At 35.7% G+C, this 17,027-nt stretch overlaps 2 protein-coding genes across 6 annotated transcripts; both read right to left on the minus strand.

Moving 5' to 3' along the window:
* Positions 1-887: 887 nt before the first annotated feature.
* LOC110822786 (Sel1 repeat protein) lies at positions 888-6,328 on the minus strand. 2 transcript variants are annotated; one of them, XM_022053002.2, is made up of 4 exons: positions 5,680-6,328; positions 5,164-5,233; positions 4,976-5,060; positions 888-1,089 (listed from the first exon to the last, which is right to left on the minus strand). In XM_022053002.2, the coding sequence occupies exons 1-3, from the start codon at positions 6,034-6,036 to the stop codon at positions 5,011-5,013; spliced, it is 477 nt and encodes a 158-aa protein (XP_021908694.1). In that variant the 5' UTR covers positions 6,037-6,328; the 3' UTR covers positions 888-1,089; positions 4,976-5,010. The 2 variants fall into 2 exon arrangements, with proteins under 2 accessions (XP_021908694.1, XP_088065229.1); XM_088209103.1 differs by lacking the exon at positions 888-1,089 and adding an exon at positions 2,486-2,722.
* Positions 6,329-7,757: 1,429 nt separating this feature from the next.
* Positions 7,758-16,130, minus strand: LOC110822587 (protein SCAR2). 4 transcript variants are annotated; one of them, XM_022052720.2, is made up of 10 exons: positions 15,678-16,130; positions 14,454-14,617; positions 13,553-13,676; positions 13,330-13,459; positions 12,913-12,974; positions 9,378-12,816; positions 9,141-9,299; positions 8,671-8,757; positions 8,436-8,540; positions 7,758-8,290 (listed from the first exon to the last, which is right to left on the minus strand). In XM_022052720.2, exons 1-10 carry the CDS (start codon positions 15,830-15,832, stop codon positions 8,237-8,239), a joined length of 4,479 nt encoding a protein of 1,492 aa, XP_021908412.2. In that variant the 5' UTR covers positions 15,833-16,130; the 3' UTR covers positions 7,758-8,236. The 4 variants fall into 4 exon arrangements, with proteins under 4 accessions (XP_021908412.2, XP_021908410.2, XP_021908411.2 ...); XM_022052718.2 differs by having other exon boundaries at positions 7,758-8,060; positions 8,229-8,290; positions 9,141-12,816; XM_022052719.2 differs by having other exon boundaries at positions 9,141-12,816; positions 12,913-12,971.
* Between the last annotated feature and the right edge of the window lie 897 nt (positions 16,131-17,027).

Raw genomic sequence — 17,027 nt, forward strand, 5'->3', positions numbered from 1 at the left:
GGTATTTTTTTTTTTTTTTTATACTTTCATTGTATGACATGTTATATCATAAAATTTTACTAATTTTTTGCATCACCTACTTCTGACATCTTGTACGGGGCATTTTTTAGCTACCAATCTGCCAAAATAATCAGAGCTTAACAACTATAACTTGTTCGAATTTTCTCGTTCAAGTTCTGGCATCTGAAGTAAATGGATATTTCACCAAGAATGAGATTCTGTAAAAATAATTTTTAAGTTTGGTGGAATTTACTTTGTTAGGAAGAGAGAAATTCTGAAGAACAATGTTTAATTTAATTACAGTGGTATAGAACCCCTACTCGTCTTAACAATTAAAGAGTTATATACGACGCCGAAAGTTTTTGGAACATAACCCTCTAATGCTCAAGTTAATCACCAAAAGTTGGTAAATAATAGTAATGTAAATACCTATTGAAAGAAAAAAATGGTACGCAATTATAGGATGTGTTGCGATACCACTAACTATTGTATGTGTATGAAGTGTGTAATCTTAAGCATTAACTCTGAACTTCAACCTTCTATGTAGGGGGGGCGGGGGTTGCTAATTTATGGTCTCTGTCTAGGCGTTCTTGATTCTATCGGCTTAATTTCAGGCTACAATGGGTTATGCCTTTAGACTTCAGACATTGTATTCTAGGAGGCTTAGTTTTGCAACCCTATCAAATATTCATTTATCTAAAAACCAGCATTTTAGAATAAATGAATTCCATAAAACGTAATAGAATTATTTTTATATAGTTATGCATACATTGACACGAACCCAAAAGTATACCACAAGGCCGTCATGCAATTTGAAGGAGACAAAAAGCTCAAATTGAACCTTTCCGTAAGGACAGGCTAGAAAAGAAAAGAGAATTCTTTCCACAGACAGTCAATCAACAAATATTATTATTTTCTTTCTGATAATGGACATACGGAATACGCAGATGCACTGTACTCGTATCTGGTTAAAAGAAAACACCAAAATCTTACTTTCAAAAGTGAAAGAAGAGACAAAATCTAGAGAAGGTCAAGAGAATTGTTACAGAAACATCCAACTCTGAAGACAAATAAATCGTTGTGCGAGTCCTACAAACAGAAAGACGTCAATGGCATTAGCAAGAGCTTAAACAATCTCAAATTGCAGAAATATTTCCTCGAAAAAAAAAAAAAATGTTGAGATAAGAAAGTGGTATAAATTATTTGAAAAAATAACAGGTTTTCCATCCTCTATCCCATTGACCTTCACAAACTATAAACCAACATTCAAAATTTTCATCCTCATTCTTCCTTGTATGAAAGAAAATCTTCTCATCCCTCTCTGTCTAGAGCAAGTTACCAAGTTCTATAGAACATAACCTAAAAGCTACTTTTCCTCACATTCTGGCTGGCCCTTAATTAAGTGCATCCACATTTTTCAACCATAAATTGCAACTGCAAATCAAATTTCCGTTAGATCAGGCATTGCTGTAACCCTTCCCCTAAAAGTTTCTATTAGGTACATATTATCAAATACCTCCAGCCGTTCACAACTGTTCTATTTATTTATTATTTGTGAATAATGTCCCATACAATGTATTGATTAATAATCTTATCATACAAAACGTTAAGTCTCAGTTTTTTGTCACCTAAGCAACATCAGAGTCAGCCAACAGAGTCAAAAAATATGCCAGATGCATATAAAAAGAAACAAGCAAAGATCTAAGTGTAGAATATAAATGGATGAATATACTACTTCAGTAAAAATGAAACTGCATGTTGCAGATATTTGATCAAGCTATCTCTGAAAGTTCTTGTGTCATAAACGAAAAAATAGTGAAGTTTTCGGAGGGTAAGGCATCAATGAAGCAGATGGCTTATAAAATGCTAATAGAGGATCAGAGACCAAATGGTTAAAGGAAATAATAGAGTGAGATCATGTATATTCTCCCTCAAATTGCTTACAGCAAATTCATCAACAGTAGGAAAAAATTTCTCATCACAGACAGATAAACCAGATGAGAGTTATATGTACTATTGGGATCTTAGGCATTATTAGGTACATCAGTTTTCATTTTCTAGATTTTTGTTTTTATACATGTGTTTAGAAATATGCCAGAATTATATATTCACTTAATAATCAAAATATAAACAAAATAGTTTTCTAAAAAAAATAAAAACAATATCTTAAAATATTCTAACTCTATCATCATTAACTATTATTTCCTTCACTCAACTAATTTTTATGACTTTGTGAAGGAATGCATATAAATTTAGAAAATGAAAACTAAAAAGCATGTTGTGATTAACCGAGTCTCTCTATGTAAGTTAGCCCCTTAATAAGAGTCTCTATTAAGCTAGTTTTTCCTTTTACTGCTTGATACTGCTTATAGAAAACATCTCTAGCATAGTTTTTGACAGGCCTAATATGATGGATGGTTATTGAATGCAAAATTTCAGAGCTAATGGAGATGCAAGATGCAATTGTTTATCCTTTTCTCAGATCTAAAATTAGAATTCCTCTTAGAGCAGTTGAAAGTTCAATTTCCAGGCCAATGAAAGCTTGTTAGGCTTCAGATATTTACACATTTCAGGGTGAATGCCTGATTAAAAAGGTATATGACAAAAATAATAAATCTATCTGGATTTTTGCATTTTTCCCATGAACACTGCCAACCATGAAGAAAATCTATGTCTTGGAAGTGCATCGGCCACCTAAAATCCTTTATGCCTTTCATTCTTTCTGCAAAATAAACACCATTGTTTATCCTGTTCAAGTGCATTAATTTATTGAATAGCTCGTGAACAAGGAAAAATGAATGACACAAGAATTATACGTAGCACAGTGAATTCTAACTTAAGAGGAGATAGATCTCAGATGCACCATAAGATAATTCTGCATATTACAGACATCATCTCTCTCCTAAATCCTATCCCCAGATACGCCTAAATTTCACCAAAAGTTCTGAATAAAATGGTTTCGAGAGCAGAATATTTTTTAGTATAAAAATTTATGTATTCAAGAGCACCAGAGGGTTCTACCCATGTAAACATATATACAACAACTTAATGAGAAAAAAACTAAAGTAACTCAAAATTTGCTAATATTTTATGCGAAACCAGGACACATCTTCATCTTTAGAGCTTTCCAGGCCCAGGAAGAGATAGGCATCAGATATTTACACATTTGTGGGTATTACTTGACAATATAATCCATAAATACATATACGTGGAAGGGCCCAAAGTTGATGGTATTTTAGTTTTGTGAAATCAGACACAACTTAACACTTTACCTGAAAGTGGAATTCATCTTAGAGCATTTAAAAGATCAATTCCCAGGCCCAGGAAAAGATTGATAGGCATCAGATATTTAACACATTGTGGGTGGATGCCCAACAGTATAATCTAAAAACATGTCTATTTGGATCTATGCATCTTCTGTGATTAACAGAACTACGAGAATCGAAACCCTAGACTCCTAAGTATCATATACCACTTGTAGAGCTGTTTCTTGAAGTTTGTTTGATGGGCTTCAAAGTTTGAAAAACAACAGCCATGTGTTTCCGCACTATCTGGTGGTTTGGAATTTTTGGGCAAAGGTTATTATTCTTGTAAACTGGCATTTCCCTGAGTTCATTCTTCTGGATACTTTTGTCTCCACTTTTTTTTTTGTGGTTTTAGTGGGTGAAGGAGCATATGATATGAACAGAATCTATCTCTGCAGGATTATGGATTGTTTGCTTGGAGCAGAATGCATTGTAGTTTACGTCCTGAAGACTTGCGCATTGATTTCATTTGGAGTATATGCAAGTAAATGTATATCAGTGACTACATTGATGGTTTCTAGCCAAGGTTTTATGATGGCGGTTCAGTTCTATGACTGGTTATGTTCTGAAGAAGTACAACATGGTCAAATCCGTCTTTCTGGGTGAAAAGTCTTACCTCACTTAACATAAGCTGCAAAGCCCTAGCCCATTCACACCACTTAAACTTCCAAAAATAGTATAGTGTAGGGTTCCCGTATAAGAGTGAATTTGGTCATGGCAGGTTCGATGGAGGAGGAGACATGGCCTATAGAGGCATCCATGGGGATAAAAGATATAACAAGACTTTGGGCACTATCCAGTTGGTCACTTTATGGGTTGTATGGAAAGAAAGAAACTGACACGCTTTAGAAGATATGTAGTGATCTTTTGATAGAACTACAGATTCTTGGTTCCAAACACTATGATTTTTGGTAAAAGACTATCCTCTTTTTACTACTAAGGATTTAAGGGACTTGGTTGATATGTTAATAGACTTGTAAAGCTTTTGCATTCGAGTTGCAACCCCTGGTTGCTCATTAATACCACACTTCTATTTTTTTTAAAAAAGTAACTCACTTAGGAATTAGAAATATAAAACTTGGACATCACTCCGAATATTTTTCAGATATCACATTTAAAAATTCTTAAGCGTCACATAAGAGTTCCATTAAAGAAGATTGAAGATCTCTCAAAGTATTTAATTGAATAATTGAAGACTGTCTCTACATTGAAATTACAAAGATATTTATAATGGTTCCTCAATAGCTTTTCCTAAATAGAATTGAACTAAGAAATAATTATGCAATAAATACTATGAACATATAGAAAAACTAAATACTAAAAAAAATAAAATCCTAGAATTACTACAATTATAATAATATACCCATAATATCATAATATTTTATATTAATTGAATTACAATTTCTAATCTACTTAGGCAATCTAGACCTAACATATTCCATATCAAGCTCGCTTTTAATTTTGAAACTTACTTCAATTTTCCTTTCCAGCAATCCGGTCAATTATATATTTTCAAGTATTTTCCATTTCAATTAAAGGTGCGCACTGCGCGAGGCTCCTGGGTAGATAATGTTAATAAGGTAAACACATAAATATAACTAGAACCAAGAGGCCAGTAAATTATTAGAATTTCTAAAAGGATTCCAGCTGCGAAACTTATAGCAACTTACGGATCAAATTTTGTTGTAAAGGTAGCATGGCCAGCTCAAGAATCACCCTTTACTTCATCAGAATCAGAATCACTTGCATTATAGCCTGAAGAAGACCCAAAATAGAAGAAAGGAACAGTTGACTAATCTGATTAGACCCCTAAACAGCTAAGGACGCTATAAGGAATCAGGAAGGGAAAGAGCTCAACCTGGATGCTTATCGCTCACTTTCCAAACCGAAGACCGAGTTCTTGATGCTCTGGTCATCCAAATCCTTCCCTGAAATAAAATGAAGTTGAATAGTAATTTAGAAAAAGCGGCAGAAATAAAGAAACAATACTTGAAAAGATAATAAACAAGCGGAAATCACGTTGAAATTTTATTGTGTAAACAGATCAAATTGACAAAGAAAATAAAAGATTTAACTTCACTTCTTCATAATCTGAGGCCACAGAGAGAAAAACGATTCTCAAGAAACCCTAACGGAGGGCCCTGTCAAGTTTAGCCCATTATTTCTCATCAAATTTAAAAAAAAAAAAAAAAACCAGGAAACTTTAATTCTTATTTCCAATCTTTCTCATGAAATAAAAGTAAAACAATAATAATAATAAGAAATCGACGGAAACCCCTTTCCCAATCCACACAAAACCCTAAACCCAACATCAACACTCCAAAGAAACTAAAAAGCGAACCGCAAAGAATCTTCTTGAAAAATGAAAACAAACCTTCTGGGCGTCTCTAGAAACACCATAACCGCTATAATACATCTGACCAACCAAGACCTGCATATTGATATCACCTGCTTTGGCTTCCTTGAGCGTATCCTTGAACCAGCGCTTGACACAATCCGAAACGACCTCAGAAAGCGGCACGCGTTGGTCTTGATGGGCGGTGTCGTTACTATTGCTGGTGTTGCTGGTGGTGTCTCTGCGAGTACTGCTCTCCATCTTCTTCCTATTAAACGACTTATCTTGAGGCAGTCTTGACGAATTCAGCGAAATGGGTTTCGAGGGTTTCAAGAGTTTGGATGCTGCTGCAGTGAATTGGTTGATCTTAGTGGTGCCAGGAAGCGATTTTCCCATATAAAGAAGAGAGAGAGCAGAAATGTTGCCGTTTTGTATTTGGGGAAACCGCGTTTTGATGTTATCCAGGAATCATTTGCGAAATTTGAATTTGCGGTGCGATCGGATACGTGCGCGTCTATGAAAAGGTTGAAGAAGCAACGGAGAATTTAGAAGGGTTTACTAAAATCTATACAAGCAGAAGACTTGGCTATTTACAGGAAAAGTATCGACGGAAACACAAGAGTGGTAGACACGGAAGAGAAAACGGCGTCGTTCAATTCAGTGGTGATCTTATGGATGTTTAACGGGCGCGTTTAGTACGTTTTAACTATATTCGCAACCGATAATGCGTACGAAAAATAATTTTTTATAATTATATGAAAATAATTAAGATACGATTTTATAAGAATAAGAATTATATAAAAATAATTTAATGATGGTAATAAATATTCAGAGTATTTACAAAATATTCAGAGCGAAGACATTAAATAATTTAGATTTTGAAATACTAATTAAAAAATTTAAACGAATCTTATCTTATCTTATGTATATTTTTTAAATATAAATTGTTATAATTTATATATAGTATTTATTAGAGGTACGGATGACACGCATATTTATTATTTTTTTATTTCGAATTTAATTTTAATTTAAATTATATAAAAAAAATTAAAAATATAATAATAAATTTTAATTTTAAAATTATATATTAAAATATCATATTAGTAAGGTAAATAAGACGGTTTTTAATAAACTGAAGTAAGATTTGTTAATAAAATTAAGTGCTTACTATATTCAAATGAAATTTAAAAAAAAAATAAATATATTACTGAATATGTCATTAAAAAAAAACAGTTAAAGTAGTAAAGAAAAATAATTGAATTTTAACTGTTTTTTTTTTTCAATTATATTATATCATAAAATATGGCTTAAGAAATTAAGGCGGACGGTTACGGTTTTAACTTTGGTGGGTTTGAAATTAAGTGAGTTTGTCCAGGTCATGATTAGCTGCAGAGCACCGCCTTGGTCGTTCAAGTTTTCCATCCCACTACTATATTTTTTAATTACTAATTTATACTACATGATTACTTTTTTAAGCTTAAAAACAAGAATAATTATTGAATTAAAAAAAAACAAGGATAATTGTTAAATAATATGAAGACCTTATATATATATATATTTTTTTAATTTATTTATCCTGTTCATGTGTGGTTTATTTGTCTCAACATCACCGTTTTGGTTGTATGCCAGCTTAAGCCTTATCCAACCAAAAAAAATGAAAAAAAAATTTAGATCAGTTTGTCCTGCTTCTCTTGCTTAATTGAATGATGGGTCACTGCTTATTGTCCGCTTGTTCCTTTGGGCTCTCTCTCTCTCATTTCTTCTGCTTTCTCTGAAGCTCGTGAAGTTTCCTTTCCTGCAGCTATGCTTGTTTTTTGTTTTTATCTGTTTGATTAGATCAGTTGTTTTGGTGTTTTGGATTTTACTTCTCTTCGCCAGAAATGTCCTTCTCTTTCATAAATAACATTTAGAACAAAGTTAATTACATTCGATTAAACGTCTCTTAAATTTCCCCTCTGAGAGTACACATGCTTAGGGAGAGGATTGCAGGTTTCGTCATATTCTCGTACACTCGACAAATAGCAAAAAAAAAAAAAAACTAATTGATTTAAATTGGAAGCAACGTAAAATAAACCAAATTTGATCCGGTACTACAATTAAAGAAAAATGCGTAATCATGGGGGCATGAAACAGAAGCTACATTGTTATTTCTTCTTTTTTTAAATACAAGACCAGAAACTAAACGGTATAAATGCACAGATATATGTTTCATTACCAATTACGTACAAGACTACAAAATTGCACAAGTATACTACAACCAAAACTTACACCAATTCACAATTTACACCTGCCAACATTTTCAGGGTAATAATACATCCAATCTAATCCGGTACAGCAGTTACACGCTGAGCCTCTTGATACAGAGCATTTGATCTCACCCTGGGTCTTCATGGATAGAGCAGATCCACGTACTGATAGATCTATATTTTCAACGTGAAAAAAGAAATATGAACATGCTTAGGGGAAAAAAAGCCATAACACATGAATACATAGAAGGGTATAGAAGGACGTTTTCTGCAAGGAGAACTTTATGGCCCCAGGCTAGATTCACTTCTAAAGCAATAAAGATAGCAGTATAGTTCTGGCACCTATATGTTCAAGAATCACTCCAACTATCTGTATCATCATCTTCATCGCTTCCAGCCGTAGCCTATACCAAAATTTAATGTTAGATCTTTCACTCTAGAGAGAGAGAGAAAGAGACAAATAGATAGAGTGTGTGGAGCGGATGGATTTACTCTAGATAAAGAGAGAAAGAGAGAGAGAGATAGAGTGTGTGGTAGGTAGGTGGAAACCTGACGAATTGCATTTGCTTTCTCTAATATTGCAGCAACCCTCAAGTTTGTTTTAGGACCTTGAATGCTGGGTCTCATCACCAACGCAGGCTTCAAACTAAAGGACTGTAGGGAAAAAAAACAGCTAAAAGATTAAAAAACAACATCTAAACAGAAAGAAAAAGGTAAAGAAAAGGGGTCAGTTCGAGCAGGTCTAAGAAACAATAAATGAGAATAGAGACATCATGCTTCTAACCTTGGTTCGTATCTGTTCCAGCAATGAATCTCTTTCCTCCACCTTAGGTGCAATCTGACGACGAACTCGCTCAGACACCTTTCTCAACTGCAGAAGACTCTTATTGTCAAAAAGATGAGAACCCTTCAAATATCATCACCCTCTTTTACTTATAGAAAGCTCTTTTTAAGTTTTCAACTCTGAATTTTTATAGTTGTACACAAAGATGTGTATACTATGAAAAATGAAGACATGATTTGGAAAATGACAGTAAAAATATGGAATAATTTGGAAAACATGATTTTAATATTTTCAAATTCATAGCAATTTTCATTATCTTTCCAAGTCATGCTTCATTTTCAAATATTACAAGTTTTTGTGTAGAAACATACAAGAATCTAAAGAGTGAAAACGTTTCTAAAACTAAACAAAGCCCTAACTTCATAGAAAGTATAACGAGAACAAAATGAACATTGTGAAATCATTATTACCGTGCTTCTGTCATGAGCAACAACAGCATCTATGAGAGGACTTCGAGGTCGAGGAAGCTTAACTGCTGGATTTGCATTCACCTTTTCAACCTCAAAGGTCGGTGCAAGGGCAAATGCATTGGAGGGCCACACCCCCTCCCCTTCTAAACTAGGTAAGACCTGCGAATTAAATGGATTTACTGACACCGGTGCTGTTTCCCCTGAACCAGGCTTAACAAATTGAAGCTGTTCTTCTACCTTGGCTGGTAACGTCTTAGAGGAATCAGAAGGATCCTCAACTTTTCCAAAATTCTGAGAACCATGTGGAGATGCCTCAACCGCTGGACCTGTTTCTGCCGCTACTTCATTAAGAGGCAGGACTGATTTTTCATGCAAAGATCTAAGATTGTTCCTGGCAGTCGTCTGCTCAATAGCAGGTATTTCTAAGAATGGGGGTGGAGTGGATTGAACTATATTTTCCTCCAAAGAATGGAACCCTTGCTCAGGCCTCTCATTAGATACTGCTGGCAATGTCAAACATGAGTTCGGAGATTGAGTTCCCTCGAAGGTGAGACTGTCATGTTGTCTGTTTGGTTCACTACCTGTGGTCGGTAACTGCATTTGGGATGGTGGGGGCTGTGTTGAATAAGCCCCATTATGTTCAGGAACATGTGACTGTTCTCCTTCAACAACTGAGAGGGGAATAAAGGAATCCCCTGGCTGTCCAATCTCTCCGTGTGATGCTGTGAAACTAGACTGATCTTTGTCATCAGCTGCATAAGGTGATATTTTTGGGAACAATGCCTGACCATTTTCAGCCAATTCTCCGTGCAATGCCAGGGGAACATTTTGAAGCCTCCCAACCCGCCACTGCATTGGAGGAAGAGGTGGCAATGGTGGCATTTCCTCCATGCTAACATGATTAGGCTCAGGAAGTGACATAAAACTAGGACAAACAGAATTCACCACTTGCTTCCTTTCCAGTTCCCATCCAGATGATTGTGTTAAAACTTCTGATGAAGCTTGGCTAGGAAATTCTTCTGGACAAGATTTAGGAGAAGCATGAAAACATCTTTCCTGATCGTTGTGATCCAGGCAATTTGATGCCATGAAATTATGTCCTTGCAGGCAGTCCACCTGATGAGCTTGTGACACCAATGATTGTTCCAAGGGAGTTTCTGTCTCTGGGAGGCAACACAAAGGTGAAGAAATGGCATCTTCACTATTTTCTGAAGTACAATTACAATGGACAGATTCTCTTTCTAATTCTAGATCACAAGCTTTTGAAAATTCCAGTGCTGTGCTGATATCACCAACAGCCAAACTGTTTCTTGTTGGTTCGGCCAGAGAAGAATCTGGAACATCACTGAATGTCTTCTGGTCTGAATTGTCATAAAATGTTGAATTTAAGGAAATGGAGTCTGAATCATTTGGACCAACTTCCAATTGATTCACTTTCTTTTGCTCCTTTGGCTCGGGATGATATTCTGAAAAAACTGCCTCATTAAATTCAGATTCTTCCTGATGTAGATTTCCGGCACCAGAGAAGCATTCCTGAAAATTCATGTGATCTCCAGATGGAGACTGAACTAATGCCGTAAATAGGCAAGCATCGTTGAAATCCTCGCCAGCATATGCACCAGTATTAGAAACAGCTGCATATACTTCATGAGAACTGTCAGTTGCTATATTACCCAAGCTTGCTTGGCTAGTATCTATTTCTTCATCTTCTGGACCACTAGATGTCCCTTCATGATATGTTCCCCGTACTGAAGAGGAAACTTCCTCTTCTGCAACATCAAGTTCAAGTTGTGGAACACCATCCGATGTAACTGAGAGCTGCTGGTTTTCTGAGCTACAAGTCTGAGAAGCATCCACCATAGAAGTCTCATTTTCTGAGCCGATGTTGAGGGCTGCAATACTATCATTAACTTCAGTTCTATTTGGAATTGAATTTTCTAGGTTGACCTCAGGCACTGAAATTGCACCACCTACTTTAGATATTTCTTCAGTTGCTCGAGCAGAAGTGTCATCTTCATGACTCAGAAGAGTTATATTTTCTGAGTTGAGTTCAACATGTGTACTTGCATCATCAATTTCCGGAATTTTTTTCATTTCAGGAACAGTTTCATCAACTTCAACACCCTTAGAAGTTATCCCTGATTTGATTTCAGCTGCTGATATAGGACAACTAACTGCAAGAACTGTCTCATCAAACTTCATAACATCTGAGCCATCGTCCCGTAATGAAACATCTGAACAAACATCTACTTCTGCACTGGCTGAGCTTGCAGACTGCTTCTCCGTAAGAGATATAATTGCTTCCACAGAACCAACCTCAACACTTACCAACTTTTCAGAACAACTACCACCTGCATGGTCATCTGCAGAAGAACCATATTGTTTCTCTCCAGAAGCCAAATCTGGATTTGCCGAAGCACCCGAAGAGGCTTTTGAATCTAGACAATCAGATTCAATGTTTGAATGGTTTTCAACAGGAACTGAAGAAACTGCGTCATCCCTTGTCTGGCTGTAAACATCAGAGATTAGCTCTGAAGAATTTGCTTGATTTGTCCCACTTTCAGTGCTTAACTTTTCAGAAGCAAGATTCACACATTCAGGAAGAATTTCACCTAGTTCAGATTCAACCAGTGAAGCTGACTGCACACTTTCTCCAGGGTATAGTGGAAGATGTATTTGATTTGAATTCGTACTATATGAATTAAAGCATTCTTCTTCAGCATTGGGTGTGCTGTCTTTTGTAGCGCTACTTCCACTGGTTGATACAGGCTCATGGGAACTGGACTCCATTAACTCTTTATTCATGGACAACTGCTTGGATAATGTGTCCACTATCTCAGATACATGAGTTTCAGTAGAAGGAAACGGTTTAGCTGTTTCTTCACCATCAGATTGCACAATCTCAGCAGAAGACCTTACAGTATCAGAGTAAGAAAAACTAGAGCTTCCTTTTTTGCATGAGCCATTTCCATCGTCAGATTCTGAGCTGTTTCCTAGCGACTGAGAATCCGAAAATTGAGCTGGGACCTCCGTATGTTCCTCATTTGCATCAGAATCAGTCCCATGTTGACTTGTATTTTGGAATCCTACTTCATTCTTAATCTTGTACTCAGTGTCTGTTTCCCCTTCTGATTCCATTGTAGTGAGAGCATCCATATAATTGTCAACCTCGCTGGCCAAATCTTCAGAATGGTCCCCGTCCAAACTGCCCTCCTCTTTTGCATCAATTTTTAATTCCTTGTCCACCATCTTATTGCTCTCGGAAGATACTTTCTGTGTCCCAACATCAACAGTTGGTTCATGCATCTTCACACTTTGTCTGGCCATAATATCTATGGAAGGCTTCTGTAGCAATTCCTGTTTATGAGGTAGAGAGACTGTGTTTTCCATTCCATGAGATGACATTTCCACAGCACCCACTGAACTGATTTCATGTATTTCAATTCCTGATTCACTAGAATTATCTGATATCGATGTCAAAGGTTGAGAAGTAACAGAAATTTCATTAATTGTTTTATGTTCCGGTGAAGGAGTCTGCACAAACTTCTCCATATAACTTTTCCCGGACCTGGAGTTAAGTGGAGATCCACTTAACAGCCTTCTCTTCAATTTCACAAGACGAGCAGGATCACTATAACCGTTCTCAATACGCTCCTCCAGAAACAACTGGTGCAATCTGCAGTATTTGAAAGCGTTTTGAGTCACCATTCAAACATCAAGCATGTACATGCACAGAAAAGAACTAATACATAAATACGATTAGAGTTCTCACTTGGCATGTGGTCCCGATGCATTTTCAGGTGTCTCTCCATTCCTCCAGCGAGATCCTTTCTTCTGCCGTAAATAAAATATATAAGTAATACGTATTGAAATGTTTCCAGGCAAAGGTATGGACAATTAAGTGGAAAGTTGCAAACTTATAAGCTAAAATGCTAATTTTCAGAAGCATGACAAATCAAATAATTAAACAATAAGAAGTAGCACCTGGCAATCATTATTAAATTCTGTCTGTGCATTGAAAACGAGTAAAACTATATCCAGGTGATATTTATATTCTAAAAAAATCCTTACCATGCCAAACTTTTGGACATTAACAATATTTTAGGAATAAATAAATGCATGCAGGTTTATTTTAATAACCCCAAAGAGATGTGTTTGTTATGAGAAATACTAGTTTTGGCAGCAGTACCTTCACTTTCCTTGATTTCTTCTCTCTTTGGACTTCTACTGTTGTAATCCTAGAGGATGCCAACTCAATTTTAAAGAATGACGGATCGGTGTAACGCTTCAAACATGCCCCAGCTCCCGCAACATCAAATCTGATTTAAGTCAGTTAAGGGTATTAAGATCATAAAAATAACAAATCCCGGTATAAAAAGATAGCTTTAGCAATATAAGCAACAGAATCATACTTGTCCAGAAAGAATAATCTTGGTGGACCCCGACATTCCTCATAAGAATCCATCACACAACGAGGTAAATCCCCAGAAGCAATTACATTCTGTTCCATTTGTAGATTTGGGTGCCAGTCCATACCTGTGAAAGATAAATACACATTAAAAATGTCATTTGACTTGAGCAATTATGCAAGACAGTAATTCAGAATAAGCAAAACAGTAAAATTTTAAGGTCTAAAATGGATACAGAAACAAAGGTATCAGGCCATGTCTTTCAGCTAGAGTCCTTTGAAACAACATCCACTGCACCTCCTTATGCAAGGATAAGATAAAAGATGTACATACCAGAGACCGCTACGAAAATTTTTCGCACAAATATTCAACTAACAGCGACTAAATTAATTAATCCAAGATTATTGCCCATATGCCAATTTCTTATGAAGCACCTGAAGTTTTCTCACAAAAACACTTTTTAAACAAATAGAATATCTTCTTTTCCTCCAGAAGGCTCAAAAGATTTCAACTAAAAGAGTCTTTTCCATAGCAAATGATCCGCAGACATTTATTAACTGGATCTTGTAACCTTACAGCTACTAAACCTATAAAAAACTGATAAGCATACAGTTGAAATTTTGTACCAATTTTCTACCAATCCACAAAAGGTCCACGCATCTAGACAATCATATTACTATATATGAGTATCTGATTTTCATTGTCATGTTGCAATGAGGATTTTTTTTTGTGCAATAAAAATATACTTTGTTGTATTATGTTGCCATGAGAAATAATCTCCACCACTGAGAAAATATTAAAGCATCAAGGAACCGTATATTTAAAATTTGCCACTAAAGTTAAAAAGTTTATATAATATAGTCGATATTTCATATAAACATATCTCTGAAGCAAGTATACTAACCTGCATTAGAAAAGAATATTGAATGATTAGTCTGAGACAGAAATGCTTTTTCAATAGAGGGAAACTCTGCTTCAAGCTGTTGGACTCGGACCATTAGACCGTGACCTCTTGCAGCAGTTGCCATTACTTCTTCATGCAAGTCATGGAATATCTCGGCAGCAAACCTATTAGCAGATGAAAAGGCAATTAGATTAGTTTTATTTTTTTCCCTTTTTTCATATGACAAAAAGTGATTAAATAAAATTTTCGCACTAGCTCCACAAGGAAAAAAAAATATCACCAAAATAGAAGAGAACAACCTTCATAAAGGCAACTGTAATTATGAAAGATATCATTTGAATGAGCAAGGGATCAACATTCATGAAAAGGAATCCAAGCAACTGATCTGCTTGGAGTTCCTAGCTCTGTCAGATGCTACGATAGGTCACAACTTTGCGGAAATAGAAGAACTATTTAAGCACATGGCAGATACTTCCAGCAAATACAGAAATTTAATCACTGCATTGATTCGTTAACATTTTCATTTCACGTGTTTCTTTTCCTTTGGTATTATTTTACATGTTTCCATCTATTTTTCTCTTCAATATTTTTTGAAATTTCATCAAATCTTGTATTTTAAAAAAACACTTCGGCGTCTACATATTAACTGGGCGATTGAAGCTCCTACTCCAATCAAATGCAACTGTAAAGTTTACCCATAAATTTAGAAGCCACTCCATAAAAATTTAGCTAAACCTAGACATCCTCAGTTGAGTCCCGTCCGCAAAGCTTTTGGAGTCTAGACAACCCAAAACCTTCGAGATATTGAAGAAACAATCATATTAAGAACGAGGAAGCTGAATGTAAATCCCTCACTCCTATTCCCATGGACTTAATTATTCAGTTGAACAAATGATTCGATAACCAGAAACCAAAAAAAAAAAAAAGAAATCATAAGCCACAATCCAAATTAAAGCCACTTTAGTTTATCATTTTCAAAAGCTCTTGACAGAAAGAGATTTTCGTGAAACACCATCCAATCTTCCCAAAGCACGAATTCGAAACTCAAATTCCGAACCCGAACTGAAGTCTACGGATGCAAAATCAGTGACCTGAAATTCTATCTCCCGTTTTACAAAATCAAACTGAAGCTATAACGACTGAAACATTTGGCTCAAAAGCACAATTCAACCTCAACACAAAGCCAATCACAGCATATAAAGCTCAACGAAGATAGAGACTCACTCGGCAAGGTCCCCGAGCTGGCGCAAGACGCCGACGAGACCAGACATGGCAACTCCCTCGAGCAGAGCCTCTGGATCATCTTTATCCGCAGCTCTGTACAGCTCCGGATCCGCCAAGCTGTACTCATTCCTTATCTGGTATCTCGTCAACGGCATTCTCCCTCTTTAATTCCTGAATTGAATACAAAAAATCTCGCAGCAGAAGCCCTAATATCTCACATACTCGCGTCCGTTGCTTCGATATCTATGTTCACATTTCATCATCATCACCAGGGAGAGAGAAAGATGGTTGGGGTTTGGGATATTGAATGAATATACAGTGGTGAGAGAGAGAGAGAGAGACGTGAAGAGATGGCTGCGAGAGTGAGAGAGTATTAAATAAGAAGACGATTCGTTTTCCTCTTCTTTTTTTCCTCTCTGTGTTTCCAATTACCTGAGAATAATTATAGGAAATAATGAAAACGGGAAACGGTGCAGGTATCTTTATGCTGTTGCGCGCTTCTTGCCGCTTATGATGCGCTCGCTGTATTGGATCATGTTCACTACGCGTCTCCAAGCTCCCAAATTTCTTATGTGGATTGGAGATCATAATCCGGTGCTTGTGAGACCACTGGACGATCGGTGGTCTCGGCCTGGTCAATTTTGTAAATTGACTTACAAGTCACTCCATATGATCCTTAAACTGCAATTTAAGAAATAAGCTAGCCAAATCAGTGGATGATTTAGAGCTCATAATTATAATCTATTTATGTGTCTAATTAAATTAAAGTTGAATTGTAATCTATTATCCGATTTGAATGTGTTTAATTAAATTGAATTTGGACAAAATTATCGCCTTTTCATGAATAAATCGTAATTATAATTATAATTATAATTTTCATGATTTTGTATATGATTATTTAAGCATGTATCGTAAAAATAACGTTGATGGTGAAGACAAGAACGTGGCCATTAGATGAACAAGAGTCCATTTTTGTCATCTCGGTCCCCGTTAACGTGCAATTCTTATTTTTTGGCATTTAAATTATTTAGAAATTAAACTTTATATTAAATCATATATCTTTAATTTGTATATAATATGTTGGTACGTATAAGTTGACTACTTATTTAATAAGAATAGTTTATGTTTGATGTATGTGTTGTGTAGTTCGAGTTACGAGGGCAAGGTGTTTGGTAAGGTGGTGGGGGCATGGAATGGAAGTGCTTTTTTTTTTCTTTTTTTTTTTTCTGATTGTGAAAAAGTGTTTTCCTATTTCCATTTCTAAGCTTTTGGATTTTCTTCCATCACTTACCCAAAACCTAACTCTTCCTTTCAAATAATACAAAATCTAACTTAGCTTACCAAACTTCA

The sequence above is a fragment of the Carica papaya genome, chromosome 8 (genome assembly GCF_054855325.1).
Source record: "Carica papaya isolate Zhongbai chromosome 8, ASM5485532v1, whole genome shotgun sequence".
In the NCBI taxonomy this organism is placed as follows: Eukaryota; Viridiplantae; Streptophyta; class Magnoliopsida; order Brassicales; family Caricaceae; genus Carica; species Carica papaya.